At 42.2% G+C, this 24,717-nt stretch overlaps 1 protein-coding gene across 1 annotated transcript in view; it reads left to right on the top strand.

Moving 5' to 3' along the window:
• Prmt3 (protein arginine methyltransferase 3) overlaps nt 1–24,717 on the top strand; it is an 85,738-nt gene that overhangs the window by 8,758 nt on the left and 52,263 nt on the right. The window contains exons 8-10 of the mRNA XM_052161865.1: nt 3,734–3,799; nt 13,119–13,240; nt 21,282–21,381. Coding sequence (XP_052017825.1) covers nt 3,734–3,799; nt 13,119–13,240; nt 21,282–21,381 — 288 coding nt within the window. The remainder of the gene's footprint in view (nt 1–3,733; nt 3,800–13,118; nt 13,241–21,281; nt 21,382–24,717) is intronic.

Here is a 24,717-nt window from a genome sequence, read left to right as displayed (position 1 = left end):
ATAGCAATGCTGACTTGTTTTGCACAAATAATAATCTTATAAAGTTTAATTTGAAACAGTTCACACAGTATTTGTGGCATGACTTATAACCCACAAATCACTGATAATGTAGAAATATTTCCTAATGTGGTCAGAACTGATATTGAATCTGTTCGGTTTTAATAGTCATAGTGGTCATGGCCACATGAGATAGAAGTAGTTTCTAACTTTACTTACTGACTGTACATTTTATCAGATATTACAGATCACAATAGTAAGAGTTTAACTCAGCAATACTGACTATACCTGACTACCGTAAAATAAAATAAATGTTGGATTATAAAATTTATTAAAATTCTTAAATGTTTATCTCCAGGAATGTTAGATGCTACCTTCTCTTTTTTTAAAATTGATCAATAAAAATCCTTTTCTGATTTCTTCCTCCAAAGATTATTATATATAAAGGAAGCCCCAGGACTTTAAAATAGTTTCATGCCATTATTAATGCTGTATCACACTGCCGTCATCTGGGTAATGATGGCATAGCATTACAGACAATAAAGATCATACAAGTGAGGGAATTTGTGTAGCAAATGGATATGCTTCCTGTTTGTGGTAAAAGAGAGTTCATCTAAGCCCAGCTCATTGTTTAAATCTCTGTCAGCTCAGTGCTGCATGTTCTTTTATATCTGTCGTGAATCTTGTGTAGTCTTTCCAGACAGGTCATGCTCACTGGGAGGCCCTGTGGATAGGAATGTTATCAGGGAAGACTGGTGTGCATAAAATGACTCTTGCGAATGTCTCTGTCAGCAACTAGGGACTAATGTGTGACCAGTGTGAGAGCCTCGGATGTGCATGGAGACTTTAGCTGGAGGGTTGCAGGGTCTTCCTTCCCTTTAGAAAACCACTTAGACACTGCCATTAATTGTGTCTGCCTCTGTTTCCCTTCCTGTGGTATAGGATTGCTCTTGGAACCATTGATGGGTTTGATATTGGCTAAGTTGGGAAGAAGGCATGCCTTGGAGCAGACTGTGTTTTCTGTTCATCACTAGAGCAGCTCTTAGCACAAATAAGAGTGGTATCTCACTACAGAAAGCCTACTTGATTCTGACAAGTAATTTAAGATTGGGAAATCCTAAGTGTAAGGCTTTTTATAGACTGGCTAGCAGTTTTTCTTGTTTACTTGCAAGCAATTGGATCATAATTGTAACCTTATCTCTAGGGTTTGGATGAATGTAATTATTTAAAATTCAAAGACACAGTTGATAAGGGGAGTGGGTTACATGGACTTTAGATAGCCCATGCTGCTTTGGGCCTCTGACGAAGGGTTGTTGTTGACTGTAATGCAGATCCCAGCTGCACCCCATCTGCCTGTGTCCTGTGACAGTCACTGTCCCGGGAGTGCAGGAGTGCTAGTCATCATGTTGTTCAATACATTGGGGTGTGTATAGTCTCCTCGCACCTGCAGCTGGCTTAGCTTTTGTTCCCTTTCTTAGGCTGATGCACCTTGAGATATTATGTGTGAATTTAAATTGTAGTGTGTAGCTTTTCTGCCTGAGGCTTGTCCATGATGTTTTTGTTTCTAGGCATAGAGTAGAGATCCTCCTCTCTAGTCTGTATGTGTATCAGAGCTCTAATTTGTTACTTTGTGTTTGATTTATATGAAAGATGTCTTCCAAGGTTTATTCTGTATTTTCATGTTAGTCTTTTGTTAGAGTAAATCTTTGGAACTTTGTTTTTCTGAGGATTTCCTTTGTTGTTGTTTTGTTTATTTTGAGACAGGTTCTCATAGGCTGATCTCACACTCTCTGTGTAGCCAAAGATGATCTTGAACTCATGACCTTCCAGCCCCCACCGCTTTGGATCATAGGATCTCAGGCATGTGCTGCCACCCGGGCTTGCAAACAGTTTTTAAGGCAATTTCTTTAGTAGCTTTCCTGTTCATGATTGTGGTTTTTTTCTAGCAAAGCATTGGCTGTTCAGCTCAGTCTCTGCTAGATATGGATGTATGTAATGAGAGACCACTGGGGAAGAACGTAGCTCAGCCAGGGTAGCATTGCGTGCAGTTAGGACTGCAGTTGGGATGCTGCTGATGGAGTTGGAGGCTGGACAGGCAGGGTGATGGTGAGAGCGTCCCGAGCCGCTGCACGGTGCCTCATGCCCACTCTGAGCGTCCCGAGCCGCTGCACGGTGCCTCATGCCCACTCTGAGCGTCCCAAGCCACTGCACGGTGCCTCATGCCCACTCTGAGCATCCCGAGCTGTTGCACGGTGCCTCATGCCCACTCTGAGTGTTCTTGTTGCAGCAGAAAGTGGACAAAATGGTGTTCACTTAAAGGGACATTTGATTTATAATCTTTCTTTATTCTTGAGAATTTTGTATATGCATACAATGTAAACATAATCCTACCCACCACCTTTTCCCCCTAATTTGCCCCATACCCAGTACTAATTGGAAATTGGACTTAGTGACTACTCACCAACATCCCCATGTCTCTAGCCAAAAAAAAAAAAAGGTGAAATGAATTTTGAAAGAGGAGACCTTAGAGGGATTTTGGAGGGTCTTTGTCAGGGTAAGTTTCCTGTTTATTTTATGGGGAAATGAGAACAGGTCACTGTGGCATACATTATTCAGGGAAAGGTAACAAGGTCACACAGGCTCAGAGCAGGGCTCAGGACAGATCTCCAGCCTTACTTGGTCAGATCCATAAAAGTGAGGCCCATAGGTAACAGAAGGACATCTATGTTATCTTTTATGTGAAAACCAAAGCTAGAATTTCTTGCTTGGTAGTGACTGTTCTTACCATATGCAGTTGTCCTTACTGGCTGCAGAGCCCTCCCCCACCTCATCTGCAGGCTGCGCATGTCTGACTTAAGGGAGCATCTTGCCCACCAGCTACCAGGAGTGCGAGGATGTTGCCGGCCTGCATGCTCACAGTTCATGAGAGACTCCAGAGCATGGAGTCTGGTAATGTGTGCTGCGAGGCTCACAAGGCTCACGGGGTTTTCTTTGAGACCTATATGCTGTGAGGCATTGTTTCCAACTGCAGACATTTCTAGAAACAAAATAATACTGTAAACTTTCTTAGAACTTCCTTGGCGTGGATTTATGGTCCCTGTGCACTTCACCTTTTTCTTTTTTCTGTTCCTTATTTTCTTACAGCTTCAGTGCAGGGAGCCAGGCTCTGCTTAAAGGACACCTTCACTTAGCATTTATCATCACTTGACTCTATCGGTGACCAGTGTGGAAAGAAAAAGATACACACATTTCAAACTAATGGCTAGATCTGATCGTTCACAGATACTTTTTTTTTCCTCCATAGCAATTTTTTATTGGATATTTTCTTTATTTACATTTCAAACGTTTTCCCCTTTCCAGGTCTCCCCTTCAGAAAACCCCTATCCCCTGCCTCTATGAGGGTGCTCCCCCACCCACCCACCTACCCCATCTTCTTGCCCTGGTATTCCCCGCACTGGGGCATCGAACACCCTTAGGCCTGAGGGCCGCTCCTCCCACTGAGGCCCAACAAGGCCACCCTTCACAGATACTTTTAAAATAAAGAAGTTTTTATGTTGTTGCTATTTATGTTCTTTATTGTTTTATTTTAGAAGTAAGAAAAAGTAAGTAGCTCAGATTTCCAGGTAGAATACAGCTGTGGAAACTAGCAGTGGTGTGAGACAGTAGGATAAGTTCATAGAAAAATTCATTGTTCAAACTGTCCCCATAAGCATGACGCTTTCTCTCTCTGCCCTAGGACAAAGTACGCACAGAAAGCTACAGAGATTTCATATACCAAAATCCACACATCTTCAAAGATAAGGTGAGTGCATGGCCATTGAGTCGTCCCTGGACAATTGACTCAGTTTTGGTTCCCAGGAGCCTTAGATGAACTGCTGTGCGGTGCTTCGTCCTTATAACGTAGATGCTAATGGGGTTGCATCAGGGCTTCCTTTATAACGCTGAAAGTATTCATCACAGGAATGGAGCTGCTGCCTATCCACTTAGTCTAAACTATGGTTTCTGACTTACTGTGATTGTGTGTTTGTAATGTATCAGATAAACCCCATGGCAAAGCATACTTTTAATTATTATTCTATGTTGAATAGTTAAACATTCATACTGTTGGCTAGAGTAAAATATGAAAGCCAGATTTTTTTCTGTAAGGTTTAGTCCCTTGTGCACGTGTCTCTTTATAGGACATCTTGTTTTCTCTTTTAATACTTTCTAATTTAAGCCGGGCGGTGGTGGCACATGCCTGTAATCCCAGCACTCTGGGAGGCAGAGGCAGGTGGGATTTCTGAGTTCCAGGCCAGCCTGGTTTATAGAGTGAGTTCCAGGACAGCCAGTGATACACAGAGAAACCTGTCCAAAAATCCAAATCCAAAAAAACCAAAAAAAAAAAAAAAAAAAAAAAACAAAACAAAAAAAACTGTCTAATTTATTTAAAATTGTATTATATTTTACTTATTCTTTCTTTTTTTCCCTTTTTTTCTTTCTTCCTTTAAATTTGTTTATTGTGTGTGGTAGAGTGGGCATATGCATATCACAGTGTGTATGTCGGTCTGAGGATGGTTCTCTCTTTGCCATATGGATTCCAGGTTGTCAGACTTGGCAGCAAGCGCCTCTGTGTACTGAGCCATGTCACCAGTCCTGTTTATGTGTGGGTGAACACACATTGGCATGTGTGTGACACGGAGCATGGATGGAGCGCAGGGACAACTTGCGAGAGTCTGTTCTCCTTCCACTACATTTCCCAGGGATCAGACCCAAGCTTGGTGGCAGGCACCTTTGCCTGCGGAGCCATCTTGACAGTCATGTTCTTTATTTAGAAGATGGTCATATGCTTTGTGCGTGTGTGTGTGTGTGTGTGTGTGTGTGTGTGTGTGTGTGTATCTATCTATCTTTCTTGCTTTCTCTATATGTGCACATCTGAGTGTGTTTCTTTGTGTGTATATATGTGTTGTGTGTTTGTGGACTAGTCCTTCCTCACATTTTCTTCTTCCCACCCTGTCTTTTCCCTCCCTTTCTATTTTGCTGTGGTTGCTCAAAGTGTGATGTGTTTATTTTTCTTTATTAGACATTAACCCACTAATTTAGTTATGAGTTCTACCATCTGAATATCTTTGCCTAGAATTGTTCTTCCTTCAAAACTCTACACTGAGAGCATGTAGCTGTTTTAGTTCTCACTACAGCTTAAGCTCCTCTTGGACATTCTGTCTTGGAGGAGCAGAGAATGGGGACGGTCACTGTGAGAGCCACTTTTGTGGCTCACCTGCAGACTGAGTGTTCAAACCCTCTCTGAATGACATTGCTGCTGTCTGAGCACCCTCATGTTTTTGAGGCATCTTCTCATTTCTTTGTTGAATGACATAGAGACTGAAGAGGTGAGCTAGGGGTTTTTTCCTCAGTGCACTCCATTCTAGACTCTTTTCTTACAGTAAGTAAGGAAATCCGGAAAGTTTCAAATATTAGTTACCAAATAAGTATATGTAACTAGGAATGGTTCTCACTAAGTTGGTGGACCTGTTCCCAGCATCTTTTGCTTCTAGTTTCTTTGTTGCGGGGCTGTGTTTTTGTGTATGTGTGTGGGCTGGAAGATGGCTCAGTGATAAAGCACTTACCACAGAAAACTAGGGGGCTGGGGTTTGCCTTCTCAGCACCCGTATGGCAGCCCACCTGTGATGCAGGTGCATCTAGACACAGATGTGTTCCCTATTGCAAGTTGGCTAGTCAGACAAGCTGAATCATCGGGCTCTGTGCTTGCTTGGGTGGAGAGTGAGAATAGGATAGCCAGCATTAATCTCTGGCCTGTGTATACAAATGTACATAAACATAAATGCACATCTGAACAAACAGGTGTGCACACACATACACATACAATCAAACATTCCATGTTTGCATTATCAACAAACGATAGCAAGCTATGTGAAGTCAGTTTATTGCATTCTATGCCTGTCACTGTGAGCCTACCTGGTAAGGATGGCAGGCTGTGAGTGCTAGGGTGAGCACCTCCTTGCTGCTTTACCTGATGTGGTAGCCATTAACTTCACCAGTGTGATGAATTTTGCTTGACATTTGTGGTTTCTCAGAAGTCACTGTAGTTAAAATATCCAGTGTCATAAAGCATACTCAAGGGCATACTTTTTTGTAACTGAGAATATTGGTCTGCAGCTTCTATCTCCTTGAACTGTGGCTGTGGCTGTGGAAGATGCAGTACCATGCATTTAAGTGCTTTGATAATGCATAGGTTGTTGTGTAACACCATGGAACTAGGGGCTATCTGTCTGCTCTACCTGTGATTTAAGTTTATTTTAGACAGAGAGGTTAATTGATGTCTTCAAAACACAGAACTGAAACAACCCCAGGCTTTGTGTTCTAGTCTAGTCTTGCAAGTCTTGTTGGCCACACTGAGCAACAGTGTGCCCATGCGGAGAGTAGTTAGGAAGGGACTTGTAACCACAGTGTGCCCATGCGGAGAGGTAGTTAAGGTGGGGCTTATAACCACAGTGTGCCCATGCGGAGAGGTAGTTAAGGTGGGACTTATAACCACAGTGTGCCCATGTGGAGAGGTAGTTGGGGTGGGACTTGTAACCACAGTGTGCCCATGTGGAGAGGTAGTTGGGGTGGGACTTGTAACCACAGTGTGCCCATGAGGAGAGGTAGGTAGGGTGGGACTTGTAACCACAGTGTGCCCATGAGGAGAGGTAGATAGGGTGGGACTTGTAACCACAGTGTGCCCATGCGGAGAGGTAGTTGGGGTGGGACTTGTAACTACAGTGTGCCCATGCGGAGAGGTTGGTAGGGTGGCTCTTGTAATCACAGTGTGCCCATGCGGAGAGGTAGGTAGTGTGGGACTTGTAACCACAGTGTGCCCGTGCTGGAGAGGTAGGTAGGGTGGGACTTGTAACCACGGTGTGCCCGTGCTGGAGGGGTAGGTAGGGTGGGACTTGTAACCACAGTGTGCCCGTGCTGGAGAGGTAGTTGGGGTGGGACTTGGAACCACAGTGTGGCTACCCAGGCACATACATATGTGGTTGTTGCTGTGTGTAGCTATTTATGGGTCACTGTTTTGAAAGCCCCTGAAACTGTACATGTCCCTGTGGTTTATGACTGTGACTTCTCTGCCTCATGCTACAACGCTAGAGTCTATGCCATGCTTTAAAGTGCATAGTAGAGGTGTACTGTTCACAGTGTTATTGTGGGATCAGGGAGTGGCCTAGCATGCAAGCATGAGTGAGTTTGGCTCTCCAGAACCCACATGAAGCAGATACAGCAGCAGGCCTGTAACCCACGAGCCCCTCTGGCAAAGGGAGGCAGAGACAAGAGACTGGAGAAGCTCGCCTGAGGCACAGTAGTGGCAGCAAAGCGATGTTGTTCCAGACAAGGTCCACATGTGTGCTGCAGCACACACATCTTCACAAACACACAAGTACTGTTGGTTTTAAGGTTTGTTTGTTTGTTTGTTTGTTTTTTTAAAGGTGGCTGTAATTAAAAATGGTCTTTTTCTTCCTTCCTGCTCCCTCCCTATCTTGTTTCCTTTCTTAATATTGTTTGAGTTCTCAAAATTCCTGTGGAGGCCATATGGTAGCTCAATTAATTTAACTTCGGATGACACTTAATCATCCTCTCACATGCTCATAATTAATTTGTTTGGAGTCCATTGAAGAAATTCCCAGTTAGGTGCTGCCTTTATGCTGCTGACTTCTATCTACAGTTAAGGTTTGCTTGTTCTCTTTGTTTGTTTGTTTGTTTGTTTGTTTGTTTGTTAGTTAGAAAAGAGGAAATCAGCTGACCTTATCATTTTATAGAATAGCATCAATTTATTTTGCTATTCTCACCACTTCTGAGTCTGTCGAGGTTTGCCTGCCTGATCACTCAGTATTCAGCTAGATGTAATTAACTACTAAAGTTCAATGGAGAGAATAATGAGGCTCTGAAAGCACATTGACCCGTGTTAGAAGCCAGTTGTATGATTTAGCAGCTGTGGGGTCCTGGACATGTTCCTTCCTCTCCTTGGAGTTTACTTTCTTCATTTGAAAAATGAAGATTAAATAAAGTGTGGTGTGTGTGTGTGTGTGTGTGTGTGTATGTGTATGAGAGAGAGAGAGAGAGAGAGAGAGAGAGAGAGAGATATCTGTGCTCTATGTCCCTGTCTGCACAGGCCCCAAGGCCAGAAAAGGGCATCAAGTATCTTCCTGTGTCACCACCCCTCCCCCAAACTCCTTCCCCCCATTCCCCTGAGACAGAGTCTTTCTCTGAACCTGGATCTTATATTTTATTGGCTAAGATGGAAGCCAGCAAGTCCCAGAAGTCCTCCTGTCCCCTCTCAGAGCTGTGGTTGCAGGCACGCCTACACCCTGGACTTGGTAGGATCTGAACTCCAGTCCTCATGATTGCACAGCAAGCACTGTTAACCACCAAACTATCTCTCCAGCCTGCAAACAGATTCTTAATTGAACTATGCTATATCTATCTTAATCTTTTTGTTAATATATTTTTATAGAAATTATTTCTTGTTAACATTTCTCCCATTTTCCAGAGTCACTAAATAGCAAATGACAAAAGTTATTGTCTTAATCATTTTAAGTGTACAGTTGTGTGGTAGTCAGTACAGTCAAAATGCTATATAGCCCATCACACCATTTATTTTCAGAGATCTGTTCATTTTACAAAGCTAAAACTCTGTCCCATTGGTGACCCCCCCACTTCCCCTCCCTTCAGCTTCTAAAGGTCATTCTTCTTCCTTATCTCTGTGACTGTTCTGTGCATCTTATATAAGTTGAATCATAAGCTGCCAGGAGACACCTGGCCTGGAGAAGGCAGTGGTGGAGTCACAGAGTAGGACTCTGGTGATGGCTTTGAAGTCTGAGGGTTTCAAGACTTTCTAGCTCTCTGAAATGAAATGCTGATGATAACTTCTGAAGAGTCCCAAAAACTTTCTTGCTCTTTCTGAGGGTGAAAGGCTTAGGTGATTAACATCTGCTGTTTAACAGGGGAGGATTAAGCAATGTGGTCTTTATTCTATCTCAGCAGGAACTGCTGGGCCCTAACTTTCAGCCTGCTAGTCAGAAGTCTCAGGAAGAAAATGGCACACTTAGAGAAGTAGTTATAGAGTTTATTACTAAGTTGTAAAAAGTTTCCTATGAGAGCTTTCTAAGAGGGAAAAGCAGAAAGATCCTAAGTGGAGAAAAGGAAATATTCTTCTAAGAGGGGAAAGGCAAAAATTCTACTCTAATTGGGGAAGGGGAAACATTTCTACTCTAATTCTTCTTCATCTCTTTGTCCTCAGTACTTACACATCTTTCAGAATACGTGATCACATGTTACAAAGTTCATCACAAGTTCACACAAAAAGTCAAATCATAAATTGAAATAGAAGTTTACAACAGAGAATGTTTACATGCATATCCATTAGGAGTAATTATCTAGCTAAACATTTATCACCTGTCTGAGCTCTACAGGTTCATTGAAAGTTTAAAACCATAACTAAGTGACTAGTGAAGTTTTGTATAGATAAACCCAGTCAATATTTTATCTTCTATCCTAGCACCTATAATAAATTGTTAGTTCCCTTTTTATGACCTTTGGTTAATTGTTTTACAACCTCTTGGAATGTGCTCTGAGTAGGAGAAAGGCTGGTTGCCATCTAACAGCTATTAACTGGGGACACGTGGGAGACTGCCAGAGTTCTCGTTGCAGTTTTGACTATCAGAAAAAGATCCTACTAGCAGTCCCGTTATAAACGAGTTTAATAATCACAGATATAATTTTAGAAATTCTTATAGGATCATCATTAAAAATTAAGTAATCTCTTTGTCTACATAGCATCACTTTAAGACAGTACATCTTTGTCAGTCTGCAGAGATCTGCTCCAAAGAGGTGTGTTATTACTTATTGATTATTATCAATAAATAAGGAAAAGCATATTAATAGCCGGAATCCTTCCTAAAATGAACCCCTCACAGCCTTGCTTAATGAGGGCTCACCTGTCGCAGATTATATAATAATCTGAAGTAGGCCTTTTCAGGATGATGACCTGCTAATGTATCAGCTCATCCATTATGGCTCCTGACAATAAGCTGCCTCTTCTCATATTGGAGCATGTCTTCGAATGCCTTCCTTTTTAAGACTGGGTAAACTGATTACATTTCTATATGCCCTGTTATCCATTCATCAGTCTGTAGATGCTCAGTTTACTGCCATGCTTTAACTGTTGGGGGTACTATGGCTGTTAACATGGTTGTTGAGGTACCTTTTAAGAACGTGCCCTCTTTGTTTGGAGGTGTGTCCAGAGGTGGAATTGACAGATCCTGTGGCAGTTCCTTGTTTTAGTCCTTGAAGAGATGCCACTTAGTTTTGTTTGTTTTGGTTTGGTTTTGGTTTTTAAAAAGGTTTATTTATTTATTATATGTGAGTATACTGTCGCTGTCTTCAGACACACCAGAAGAGGGCATCAGATCTCATTACAAATGGTTGTGAGCCACCATGTGGTTGCTGAGAATTGAACTCAGGACCTCTGGAAGAACAGTCAGTGCTCTTAACCACTGAGCCATCTCTCCAGACCCTTGTTTTGTTTTGTTTTTTAAAGTGGGTTTTCTCTCTTCCATTTCCAGTCACTCACAAGGGCTCCACTTCTGAGTGCTAACTCTGGTGTTTGTTTTCTGTCCTGTAGCTATCCTGATGGGCCTGAGAGATTCTTATAGTTCAGCTGTCTTATTTCCCCAATGACTGGTAGTGTGGAGTATCTTTCTCTTCCCTCCCCTCCCCCTCCTTCCCTCCTTCTCTCCCTCCCTTCCTTACTTCTTTTCTTCCCCCTCTACCTCCCCCTCCTCTTCCTCTTCTTCCTTTTCTTTTTGGTGGTTGTAGTAGTGGTTTTTGAGAGGGTTTCTTTGTGTAGGCTTGGATGTCTTGGAACTTGCTCTATAGATCAGGTAAGCCTCGAAACTCAGAGATCCACCTGCCTCTGCCTCTGCCTTCCATGTGGTTTGATTAAAGGCCTGTGCCACTACACCAAGCTTTGTGGCAGGAGTTTTCAAGATTAGTGCCAGACTGGCCTTCAGAAAAAGCTCCAGGACAGCCTGGCAAGCTACCTAGCAAGACCCCGTGTCAGGAAACCAAAGGTTAGGATGTAGCTCAGTGATTAGTGCTCTTCTGATCTGGACTTGATCCGTGTTGTGGCAGAAAGAAAAAAAAAGTGGACTCTGGGTCATAATGGGCCGTCTGCAGGTGGTGTTGGTGCCGCCTTGTCCTTCCATCAGCAGCCAAAGTAGTATATGATCAAGCTTCTCAGGCTCCTTCCAGGCCTTTATTTTTATTTCTAATTTTATAAATCATAATGAGTTTCAGGAGATGCAGTGGGTTTAGTCTCCACCATAAAAATGAGATTCTTTGGGAGCTTTTGCCACAGTCATGTTATATGTAGCCAGACTGTACATTTGTACTTTTTGTGGTTTACTGATTTCTTTCTGTTGTGGTTTATTTTATTTTATTTGGAACTTGACAAAATTACTTTGATTGTAATATTGTTATGGATTGTATATTAAAAGAAAATTCTTAGAGACTGCTGATTTTGCCTTATAGGAGGAAGGAGTCGGAGGGTCATTGGGCCCTCACTGAGATTTCAGGTACCCCTTCCTGTAGCTTCTTGACATTTGCATGGTAATTCTGCTCTGGTCACACTGGCCTCATGGTCTGGGGAGGTGCTAGAGCACATAAAGTGAAGAAGCCTAACTAACTGAAGGGCGGGGCGGGGGTCTCCATCCGTCCAGCTGTGGGGAGCTTGCTACGTTCTGTAAGTAAGCCCCATAAGCTCGCTGGCTTCCCAAGCCGGACTTTTGAACTATGGTTTGTTGCTGGTGTTGTCAAGAAGGCGGTTAGATATAATTTTTGTTCCTCAGGATAAATTCTCCCACAACAGCTGAGTCATGTTGTAAATAATCTCTAACTTTTACAGAATTTGTTTTGTTTCTGTTATGAGAAATTGCAGCTGGGGCCGTGCTGTGTGCACACTCTCCTACTGAACTATATCTCTAGACCCCAGAATTCTGATTTAATGTGGTAACATTGGAAAGAAGAGAGAATGGGAAACAATATTGTTGTATAATTCACATATAAATAAACACAGAGGATGCTATTGGCACACATCGTAAGTGTGTGTTCTGTAGTCTTACCTTGGAGGAAATTGCTAGTTAATGTTGAGTAGTGGTGAGTGGACTGGCCCTGTGGAGTCAACTTGGCTCTGTCCTCAGGTCTTTGGATCGCACTGTCCTGCTCTGCAGCCTCAGTTCTTTAAGCATGAGTCAGAGTACATCCCTTTTCCCCTGCTCTAATATTCATCCCATTTTTTGTTGCATTACTGCCTGGCATTTTTTAATATCATTTTATTCATTTATTGTTTATTTCTCCAAAAAGTGTGTGTTAACTATTAAGACAAATACTATGAGAGCTAGGCATGGTTATATGTTCCTATAATCCCAGTGCTTATAAAACCAGGTGTTTAACATACATGGACTCTGGAATGGTGCATATGTGGGGCAAATTTATAGTTTTTGCCAGGGTGTCACTGTCAATGAAAGAGTTAGAGCACACAGGTTACCTCCTGGTATTTCTTAGGTTAGCATGGAAGGCAGTATTAGCTGTCAATATGATATTCTTAATCAAAGTGTGTTTGTTAGATTCCTCTCCCAGCTGATGTCCCACCCCTTCCCTCTGGTTACCTCCCCTCATGTGCCATGTTCCCTTTGGCCTTTGTAACTGTTTTTAAATTGTATTGGATCTACTTTAATTCCTTTTGCTCAAACTCAAAAGGAGTGTTTCTGCCCAAATTCAGATTATTGAGCCTCAGTTAGACTCTAACTGACTCTAATAAGCAGAGTAAAGCACCTTTATGCTGGACAGTGGAGTTGCTTGGTTTATGCAAAGTGTCTCTTAATTTAGCATTGTTGGCCTAATTGCAGAATACTGTGGTCAACTGGAATGTTACTGATTTAAATGAATCCATAACATGTTTTTTTGCACATAGAAATTACCATATTTAATCAACAAAGTTAAACTTTTATCAATGCTCCTAACTCAAATATTTCCATGTGAGTGCCATTTAGAATAGATGCTTTTTCAATAGTAGCCACTTTATCTTTCAGGTTGTTCTGGATGTTGGGTGTGGAACTGGAATTCTCTCCATGTTTGCTGCCAAAGCTGGGGCAAAGAAAGTCATTGCAGTCGACCAGTCTGAAATCCTCTACCAGGCTATGGATATTGTAAGGTGATGTACATTTAAGGCTGAACTTAAAAATTTATATATTTCCTAACTTTTAGCAACTATCTAGTAAAAGATAATTAAGATATTTGTCTTTTTGTAAAAATCTACCAGCACAATAAAACTTTAAGTTGTGTTGAGCTGGTTGTGCTGGAGTTATGTGCTGAGTCACCCTGACAGTTGTCCTGGAATTGTTCTTAATGCTATTTTGACCCAGAGCATGCTGATTATAGTATAAGATCAGGAGTCACTATAGAATGGTATTAAACAAGACTCCACAGAGCAGATCTGTCAGGAGTGCCTTCTTTGGCAAATAGCAGTTAGAATAAAGACTAAAGCCTATGTTGGTATTTTCTGATATCAGCCTTCTTCCTTTATGCTAATTCTTGAATGGTTAGAAGCAAGCTGAAGTTGGGCCATTCTGCAGGCTGTAAAGGTTTTTATTTCCCATTTGTATGGTATAAGGTTAAACCTCATTGCCATTCTAGAGTTCTTTAGCAGGCATCTCAATTGCTTGTGTTAACGAACTTGAGAGCCACCATCCTAATGAAAAACTGTACTAAAATAGTTAACAAAAAATCATTGTTAGTAGTAAGATTTATGGAAAGGCACTTTTGCCAGGCGCTGCCTAGCAAAACAATCAGTGTGAAACCCTGCTCCTTAAAAAAGAGACCTTGCCCCTTGTCCCCTTGTCCATACCATCAAATGAGTTTCCCCTACACCCTTCTACCACAGTATTCTGCCTCAACTCCAGCACAGCAGCACAAATCAAGGTGACCCTGAGCCATGACCTCTGAAACAGCAAGCTGAAGTAAGCTGTCCTGCAAAGCGGGGTCATCACAGAACTGAAACCTGAACACACACACACACACACACACACACACACACAGATCTCAGCAGGAGCTAACCGTGAGCGTGATTCTGCACAACTGCACTACCTGTGCTTTCAACTGAACTTTGTATTTTATTGGAACAATGGAAAAGTTTGTTCAGTTCCCAAGGGCTTAAGAAGCGTGCTTGCTCATGATCAAATTCATATCCATTGCATCTGAACTTCGAAACTCAAGGGGATAGTGTTAAAGCTTAGAAAAATGTTTTAATTTTTTTTTTTTTTAATTCAGCTCTGTATTTTTGAGGTGTGGCTCGGGCCGCTGGATTTGTATGACTGTGCTAGAGTTGAGTCAGAATACTGTGGAGGAAAACTCATTTGATGGTATGGGGTCATGGGAGACCACTTCTGCAAAGTGTGACTTATGTTTTCCAGTTCATCCAGGTTTCTTAGTTCCATGTTTTTGTGACGTTGTGGCGTCGTGATGTGGATTTACCCATTGATGAAGGCTGTGCCTTCATTACCCAAGCACTTTCCCAAAGCTCCTCCAGCCAGCAGCATGACCTCAGCACACAGCAGAAAGTCTGTGATGCATAGTGGCAGCTGTTTTTAATCTCTTTTAATCTGTAATCATCTCAGCATTTGCCCTGTCACTCATGTAGAGTGGCAGTGATGTCACAAGGGACAGGCAGTGGAATATAGAGTGTGGTGACCCTGTGCATGCTACTTTTCTCTGTGAGAAGAGAGGTAGGTGGACATCCAGGACACAGGAGTAACTTCCTGCCACAGTTCTTAGCACCGTGGCAGGCCACTGCCTCTACTTGCTTGTTGAATGAAAACCTTGCCACTGTCTAGGTTTTTTTCAGATGGAAATTGTCAGAGGCAATAGTTGTACCATAGTACTGATGCTTGTGAAACCTTGTCTCACTGTGCCAGGTGGCCTTGCATAAGTTGCATAGTGGACATTGTTTTGCTAGTCCTTATTAGTGCCACAGAGAGGAAAACCAGGCATGTTGTGCAAAAACTTGTGTTTTTGCTTTCTTGAAACTTTCAACTGTGTAGCCTAATCCTGTTTCAGCCATCATGACATGTGGATCACCACACCCCGATACAGGAGTTCTGTCTATGTTCTTGTCTATCACAGTCCTGTTGTGTTATTTATTCTGTTCGTTTGTTTTTGTGGGAGCATTTTAACATAATCTAATACACCAAGTTGGTAAATGGGTTATCAATTATGTGTTTGAATGTTAGCTCAAATTACTTAATAACAGCTTACTAACAATGCTCAAACTGTAGATTCTCACACTTAACAATAAAATGCTAACATTTCTTTAGTCTTTCTGTTGAGTTTAAATGAGGAATATTTTAGTTTTAATATAAATTGTGTTAAAGTCTAAAATAGTCCAACCAGCTATTCTGAGGCTACTAGTATGAAAAGGGTTTCAGGAGTGTTGGTAATGAGAAGAAAAACTAAAACGTGCAAGAGAATATTCTCTTTCGTGTTATTATGTTTTTAACTATGCAGCAAGTAATCGTTTCAAAAGCATAAACTTAGCTAAGGATAGAAAGCTTTTCAGCTGCCAGACAGTTATATACTGTGTTTACTCTCAGATCTCTGCTGGATGTATTTTGTCATTTCTGGGTTTCTACCCAACTCAGCCATGGAAGTCTCATCATTCAGACTTCGACAAAGCTGGATCGTTTTCACGAGAAAGATGATCTATTTCACATTCACAGAGCTGTTTCTGTCTAGCATATTAACGTGTTATGAAAAACCTAGTGAGCAGGATAGCCCAGCACTCAAGCACCTTGCCTAACATATGTGAGGCCTGGCTTCGACCCCAGCACCACAAACAGAATAAAAACAAAAGCCAAGGGCTATTTTGACCTGCTGTCATGTTCATATAAGTGTCCTCTAGATTAGGACAAGAGCGCTCTCATCTTTTCATTCCTAACACCTGCAAAGCAGATTGATGATGGACAGTTAGCAAAGGCTTTGAATAGAACTGCTCAAAGCTTCTTGAAATGCCAGCTCCCCCTTGGTTTGGCAGGGACATGAGGAGCTTCCATGAACACCTGCCTGGCGAGTAAGTAGATTAATGAACTCTCAACACCTAGGACATCACATGTTCAAAGTTGCCCTCCTAGGGGGCCTGGAGACCTTTATCTGCTTGAATCTGATGATTCTTTGCACCACTGTTTGTACTGTAGTAGGAACTGAGTTGCCTTCTTCCACAGCTACATGCAGATGGATGCCCTGGAGTGGGGAGCTCATGCAGGCCTTGTTCTGAGTTGTGTGTCTCCCCTTCCTCCTTTATCTACCATATAGTGTTTGTTTTTAATTAATTATGTGTCTGTGGTAAGGAAACTGGTGGTGCTGGGGGGTGTGGGGTGGAGAAGGAGCCCTGGGCAGGCTGTCACTCATAGTCCTGTCTCAGCCCCTCAGGCACTCACACCCTGTGCACTCTGCTTCCCTCTGCGGTTTGTGTTGTGAAAAATGGCTTTATGCAGTGTGCTGTGTACTTGAGTGCTGGGTCTTGCATGAACCAGTGCTGATCTGATTCGCTCTTTATTCTCTCCCACCAAATTACCAGAATCTTCAGAATCTTTGGTCTGATACCACTTATAATATCTCTGCTTTTATATTATAGTTTTAATTTAGTATCACTTCAATATGTTTAGACAACAAAAAATGAAGAAATATGTGGTTTGGACACTAACTTGAAACCCCAAGAGTGCGTACTGTGCCTATTAGAGTATTCTCACACTGTCACTTCAGCTTTTGTTGACATACCTATGTTCTTTTCTGTGATTTCTAGGACACTTGTCACCACTTTTAAATATCACTCACTTGATTGTGAATTCCTACTATGTTCTGTGCTCTCTGTGTATTTTTCCATGTTTCTTAAAATGTCAACTGTGTCTGTATATCTAAATCATTGGGCAAAGCTGGGTTGCAAACTTAATTGTGTACTTTTTAGTCTAAAGATACACAAATAGGTCTTCATTGTCATTAGGAAATCTGACTCCATTAACCTCACCTTTCAGATCCCTGTATGAGCTCTTTGATATAGTAGTACTCTTCCAACTCTTCTCCCCAACACACTGGAAGTTGAATGAATGTGGGGGCTTCTTCCCGAGCCAGCTCCACATGGAGGTCCCATGGCACCCCGTGCTGCTCACTGGCCTCTCCCTCTGAATGCCTTCCTGAGGGCACTGGTGCGTGCAGCTCTCGAGCCACCCCTCCTCTAGGATCTTAATAAAATGGATGGGACTGCTGCTTTGAAGACAGGAAATAAGCAGAGAGTGTTTTGCTGTATCGTGGTTTTCCATGCTGAAACAAACTGCTAATTCGATGCTTATTGGGTAGTTGAAAGACATGCTTAAAGGGCTTATTACAGAGAAATAATTTCCACAGATTGAAGCTTTGGTAGCTGGACAACAGATTTTGCTAATGAGATTGATTGATTCATTTAGAATGCTTTTAGGCTAAAGTAAGACTGGGGTACACTTGGGTGTCTTAAGTTTAGTCTGTAGGTCTTCCCTGAATAGGAAGTCAGCTGGTACTGGAAAATGTGTGGAGCAGTCAAAATCCGTGTTCCTGGGAACCTATGGGCATTGCCTCTCCTGCGTATCTTGAATCATGTTCTCCTCTCTATGTCCATAACCGAGCAGGCGATTGCTGACATTGGCAGCAAAATCATAAATAGGCCGAGCACACAGCTCTTCTCAGAGCTGCCCTTGTCTCTATACAGCCTTTCCAAGATGTGTCTGTGTGGGTAGGTGCGGTCCTGCTCCTTTAAGAAGCATGTGTATTTATAGCTGCTAACGCCTTAGTATTTTAGAAAATAGCAAACAGCTATAGTAATTTCTAAGTATTCCTTTGAAAAACTCAAAACTAAGCAAATTTTCCTTTTTCTGACTTTGTATGAAATACTGCATAGATGTAAACAAATACAGAAGCATACGTGAGCAATAAAATGCCTAAGTATTCATAATCATGGAGGAAAGTAACATATAGTAGTGACCATCACCAGGAAGAGAACCTAACCATCACCTGCTCTTCAGAAGTGGCCCTCCCCCAGTCAGACAGGCTGGATGACTGCTCAGCCACAGACACACGTCTATGGGATATGACCTACGAGCAGATGAGAGGCATTAGGGTAGGATACCTGCTGACTTCCTCCGCTTGCTTGGCCGTCTTCCAGAGTGGTTATGCTGGTCTGCTTTGGCTCAGTCACACGTAACAGTTCTCATTTGAAGTATCTGCAGGGTTGATTAGTAAGCCTTTGTGGGGCCCATGTAATCCCCCTTGCTCCCTTTTCCCCAAACCATCTAAACAACCCCTCTAGGTGAGCTAGTTATTGCTTTGTGTGTCCTTTCTTTCCTCCCATAGATTTTATTATTTTAAAGATAGCTATGACATTACAGTCTGAATTTCATTGTAGGTGAGCCTCCAGAGAACCTACCTTAGTAATGGGGAGCCCTCTTATCCCCCTCCCTACCTACATAGGCCTGCTTTTTGAAAGAAGCCATGCAGGAAAGCATGTGTTTCATATGATTCACTTAGTATGAATCTGTAGACTAAAAATCTCATTAAGGGTGAGAAAAAAAAGACTACCAGAAGTTCAAGGTCCTGTCTCAAGAGATGGATAGAGATAGAGAGAGTGGAAGGGAGTGAGAGAGGGCGAGGGTGGGTAGGGGAGAGGGAAGGAGGGAGGGAGGGAGAGGGAGTGTTGATTTTCTGAAAATGAGCAATCAGGCTTTCATGTATTGTTGATCAGTCACCAAGTATAAGTGTTTCAACAAAATGTACTTGAAAATGGATGCTTTAGTGTAACAATAATGCCTTGGTGATGTTAGGGTGTCTCTTCTTTACACAGGAAAAAGTCCCATGTAATTAAAATGTATGTTCTCTAATTGAGAACTTGATTTAATTAGATAGCAACTTAATCTTCAGCCTGCTTCCCAAGATGGTCATTTTAATTCTGTCATCTTGAGTTGCTGAAAAGGGGGTTTGAAAAATACATGCTAGTCATCAAGCAAGGTTTAAAAAAAGTTTTCTTTTTCTTCTGGTGGCTTTATTTTCTGTTTGGTTGGTTGATTTTGTTTGTTTGGTGTTTGTACTACAAGCCCCTCTTGAACTTGTAGCGATCCTCCTGTCTCAGCCTCTTGAGTGCTGTGATAACAAACTTGTATCACCATGCTGGGTCTAAAAATAGTTTATTATTGGTAAAGATCTCCGCCTCTCTGCACCATGATGACTTTGCTGTTCTGTGCTGTGTTTGAGGTGTCTATGGTGGGGATTCACAAATGTGTGATCCCCCAGCAGCCGTGTAGTGAGCAGGCCAGGTATTAGCTATGTCTCTTACCATGATTACACTAGCCCAGGGAGCTTGAGTTTGGTGAGTGTGTGCAGCCACCAGAGTTTGGTGCTGTGGCTCTGGCTTCCAGCTCCCTAACTGCTGTGGCTCTCAATTCTGGGGAGTGCTGCCTCTGTTGTCACTGCTGCTCTGTTTCCACTTTCTCTTTGTTTTTAGACATAACTACATAAAGGTTTTATATTCTTCATAAATGCAGATTTCTTTTCAGGCTGAAGTCTTTGTTGTTAATTCACTGTTATTGCCTTGTTAATCAGAGATGCTTTGGGGCACTCATCAACCAACCTACACAACAGCAAAAGAGACTTTAAACAGGCACTTTGTTCAACAAATAGCATGAGTATTCTGGAAAAAATATGTCATTTACCACCTTTCAGAGTCTGTTTACCAAACTAGCACATAGGGTCAGCAAGAACTTTCTGAACAGAATTTCAGTGGAACGTGAGCTAGTCCCTGATGTCAGCAGATTGGACTACGTGAAATTAAAGAGCTTTGCATAGCAAACTATCAGCTGAGCACACAGATTGGGAGACCACTGTTGCTAGCAATGCATCACAGAGGGGCTAATGCCTAGAATTTACAAAGAAATGCAGAAACTAAACACCAAAACATAGGGGGATACTAGGGTGGTGAGGCAGGAGTGGGTGGGTGGGTGGGTGAGCACCCTCATAGAAGCAGGGGGAGGGGGGATGAGATGGGGTTTGCAGAGGAGAAACTGGGAAGGGAGACAACATTTGAAATCTAAATAAAATAACAAATTTAAAAAAAATGCAAGGGAAAAAAGGACAAGTAACATATAAATGAAGATCTATCAGAATTACACTTGACTTCTCAAGTCAGCCAGCAAACCTACTAATGAAATAAACAGTTCTCAAAAGAAACAGAACTGGCCAATGATTACTTTAAAAAGTATTTAATATCTCCCCTGGCATCAGAGAAATGCAAATTAAACTACTCTTCTCCACCATCTTATCCTAGTCAAGCTAGCTGCCCTCAAGAAATCTGACAACAAATATTGGAGAGGATGTGGGGAAAGATAAGCCTTTACTCCTTGCTGGTTGGGGTACCAATTAGTACAAGGGGCTCAAAAACCTAAAGGTAGAACTACTGTCTAAGCAGCCATTCAACGCCAGGCACTTACCTACTGCAGAGATGTTTGCACTCCCATGTTCATTACTGTCCTGGACATCTGTTTGTAACAAAATGGAACCAACGCAGATGCCCATCAGCAGATGAATGGAGAATGAGATGTGGTATATGTGCAAAGTAGATTATTTTTCAGCCATAAGGAAAAAGGGAATTTACAGGAAAATGGATGGTACATGCAATATTAAACAAGATGATACAAACTCAGAAAAAAAATCTTCCTGTTTTCTCATGGCAAACTCTAGCCTATAAAGTATAGTGTCTATATGTAAACAGGTAGAAATGTGGGCATGGTACCATTTAGAAAGGAGACCAAGAGAGCCTTATGTTAGGTGGTGAGGAAAGAATGAAGACAAGAGGACATGAGCAGAGGGAAAGGACTTTACGCTAACCCTGCCCCAGTATCAACTCCATCATAGCTTTGTTTTTCTTTCTCTCTGTTGTATAAGCACATACAATTTAATTGATAATGACTCGTGGAACCCTGAGTGAAGCTCCCTGGCTTCTGAATGGCCATTCTAACTATGCACAAGTTCCCTGACATGTACAGAGTTTGCGAGTGGGCAGGGTTGGAATGGCTGCTAATCTAGCTGTGAGTGTCTCATCTGTGAGCAAAGGAAAATATGGTGATATTTCTATATACAGTTTGTAAAACATTTAACAGGCTAATATAATTCATTATAACTTTCAGACTAAATAAACTTGAAGATACCATTGTACTAATTAAAGGAAAGATTGAAGAAGTGAGTCTTCCTGTAGAAAAGGTGGATGTTATTATATCAGAGTGGATGGTAAGTAAAGTAAAAATTTTTTTAAATGAACATGGTAGCAGTTTTTACTCATTATATCTGATGAATGACTATGGCAGCAGCTTTGGTGGCGGCTGGTATCGTGTAGTGCTGACTTTGTGACCCCTGCAGGTGTAGCAGACCTGCTCTTCTGTTGTGTAGCTTTGCAGGGATAATGCTGAGGACTGACCGGGATGTGCTGGGCTGGGCTGGGCTGTCCAAGTGTCTCCATCTTGCTCACTGCTCTCTCTTGTGTTTCGTAGCTTTATAGATTATGTTAAAGCCTTGAGTCAAGGCAGGATATTTACATATAAAATTAAATGATAGTAATTACCAATAGATAAGGATTATTTATATAAATGGATAAAACCTGAAAAGTGACGGATTTTCTGTGTTGAAAACTGAAGGTTTTTCAGGCAGTGGTGGCGCATGCCTTTAATCCCAGCACTTGGGAGGTAGAGGCAGGTGGATCTCTGAGTTTGAGGCTAGCCTGTTCTACAGAGTGAGTTCCAGGACAGCCAGGGCTATACAGAGAAACCCTGTCTCGAAAAAAACAAAACAAAACGAAAACTGAAGGTTTTTTAAAAGATCTGTTTGATACTACATGATAAATTTAGCAAAACAATTTGAAAATGGCTTAAGTTATAAATTTTCTATATTTTTTTATAAGCATAGTGACAATCCTGCAAAATAGAATCCTGCAAAATAGTATCTTTAGGAGCTTTTGAAGTCTTAGGACTTAATAGTCGGTATCCAGTTTAGAGCAAGTGCCACCTGAGCATGGACATATGCTTGTGGCCTGGTGTGCCATTCTAGGAGGCAGACCCTGCAGCCATTTGCTGTCACTCAGGATGGTGGGTGTTGGGCTTTGTTTTCAGCTGGCCTGCTAGTGGTGCTGGCACTTGAGGACAGGTGCCCTTTTCTGATATCCTCTGCTTCAAGGGATAGGAACTCATATATGCATTATCAGTAAGGAATGTTTAAGTAATAATAAAAAATTATGATTGTTAAGCACACTCATTTATTTACACACACTTTGTTTACCATGTTGTTTCCTGAAGTAATCTCATGTGGTTTAGTTGGTGGCTCAAGATGAGGACAGATAAGGCCTGTTACCTGCTGCTATTTTTCTTCACATTTCTTACTTATTTGTGGCTTCATTTGTGGAAACATTTTATCTTGGCTGTCTAAGCGTCTCTACTGTTGGCCCCTTAAAGATACACGCAGTCTGTTCCTGCACATCCTTTTCTTCATTTTATTTTATTCTGTTTTTATACATTTTTATTGCAATCATATATCATTTTCCCCTTCTTTTACCTCTCCAACCTGTCTCAATTGTGTGTGCCTCTGTGTGTGTGTTTGTATGGTTTTGTGTGTGTGTGTGTGTGTGTGTGTGTGTGTGTGTGTGTGTGTGTGCTCGATACATACACGTGCTCAGTCCAATGTTACTCGTGTGTGTTTTCAGGCCTGAAACATGGTTAGCTTTTGCACTTTAGTTGAACCTTCTGTTACAGCCATCACAGCTTCTGTTGTTATAATCTGCTGTTATTAAACCTCTTTTCTCCAGAGGATGAACCACGACTCACACAGTACTGGCAGACTCCATCACATGTCTCAGTGTAAATAAATGATGATGGGCTCTCCTCACAGGAGAGCTTGTCCTGACAGAAATTCACTGGCCCCGACACAGTCGTATTTGTGATTTTCCCGTGTAACTGTGAAGGCAGATAGCATGTGGCAGGTCGAAAGCGGCGCTGGGAGTCATCCTGCCTGAGCGCTTGGCTCCTTTCATTCCCTCTGGGACACGTGATGGAGCTTCTCAGTGCCGTGGTCTCCCCCTGCTCTGTAAGATGAAAAACAGCAGTGCTCACTTCACGGCCTTCAGCGAGAGTCAGATGAGCTGCTGCTTACAGATGTCTCAAGATGGCTCTGGAAACAGCTATTTGCTTTCGTACAGTAACACAGAGAGTGAATGAGTCCCTAGACTGGATTGTGGAGCATGGGATGGCTGAGTAACTGCCCAGATGGCTCTACTGAACAGCAGGCCCTGCAGAGACTACCAGGACTCATCCTGTCCTTCCGTTCAGACGTGATGTTCGAGTCACCCACAGACGAGGGTTTGTCTGTTATTACCAATCCCTTTCAGTTCTGAAGAGCAGCTGTGACCTTGATGCCCTGGATGATGGGGACAGTGGCACCTGCCCAGTGCTTTTCTCTTCACGGCTGACTTGTCATCTTATAGATATTATGGTGGGATTTTAGTGTTTGTTTCTTAACCACTATTCACTGTTCTAGCAGCTCTATATTTCAGAATGTCAGTGCCAGCTGTCCTTCAACAGTGGCCTTTCCACGCTTCACTTTTCTGTAATCTATTAAACATGAGCACACTCCCAAATTCTCTTTCATGTGCCCCTGAGTCCTGTATCCCTGATTCAGTGCCTGTGAACATCTGCTTCTTTCCATAGCTGCCGGGCAGTTTCTTGGGTCATACTGTTTCCCACAGAACCTTTTCAGTTTCTTGGAGAGAACTGGTTCCAGTCTAGATTCTTTCCCCTGCTGATATTGTTTTCATGTAAGTAGCTCATAGATATGTATTTGAATCTGTCCAATCTCCCTGGAGGCCATGTTCTTTTGAGCTGCAGTTGTCTCATCGTCTTAGGCCATGTCTTCGATGCATCTGCCCTGTCATAGCCTCTGCTTCAGGACCCCACGGATGAGTGTCTGGTCTCCTGGTAAGGTTGTTTCTTTTCTGTCTTTAGTCCTTGCTCTGGGTTGCATTTTCCTCCAAGTCCTTTCTAATTGTTGCTGCCTTTGTCTTATATGGTGATTGCTAAATCTACACGTGATTCTCTTCCCTGGTTTTCAGGCGTTTTCGTCATCTCTTCCTGCTGCATTACCTTCTTTCTCTCTTTGAATTCCATTCCTGCTTCATGATGAGTGATGTTCATGTGTCCTGTAAGTCATGCTCCTTACCAGGCTGGAATCTCTATCTTTTTGCACCTTATCCTCTCACGTTCATTGTGTAGAATGATGGGAAGGATCTGCCATGAAGTGTTGTAGCTGCTGTGCCTTGCTTTGTTCTGTTGATTTGTTATCTACTTCTCCATAGTGTGGGCTCCGCTGCTCTGACTGATGAGGGGGTGACTTCTTGACCGTCTTTCCTTCCTGAATAGTCACTCTAAGAAACAGTGTGAGGGTGGTGTCTTTCTAAGTCAGGGACACTCAAGGCTCATCGCCCTTTCTTTTCCTAAAGGGCTTTTAAGTTTTGATGCCATCCAAGAATTTGAAAGATTTACATAAGGTTAACATTCACAGAATGTTGGGTCACATAGGTAACAC

The sequence above is a fragment of the Apodemus sylvaticus genome, chromosome 1, assembly GCF_947179515.1.
Source record: "Apodemus sylvaticus chromosome 1, mApoSyl1.1, whole genome shotgun sequence".
In the NCBI taxonomy this organism is placed as follows: domain Eukaryota; kingdom Metazoa; phylum Chordata; class Mammalia; order Rodentia; family Muridae; genus Apodemus; species Apodemus sylvaticus.
This window is presented reverse-complemented; position numbering and strand designations above follow the sequence as displayed.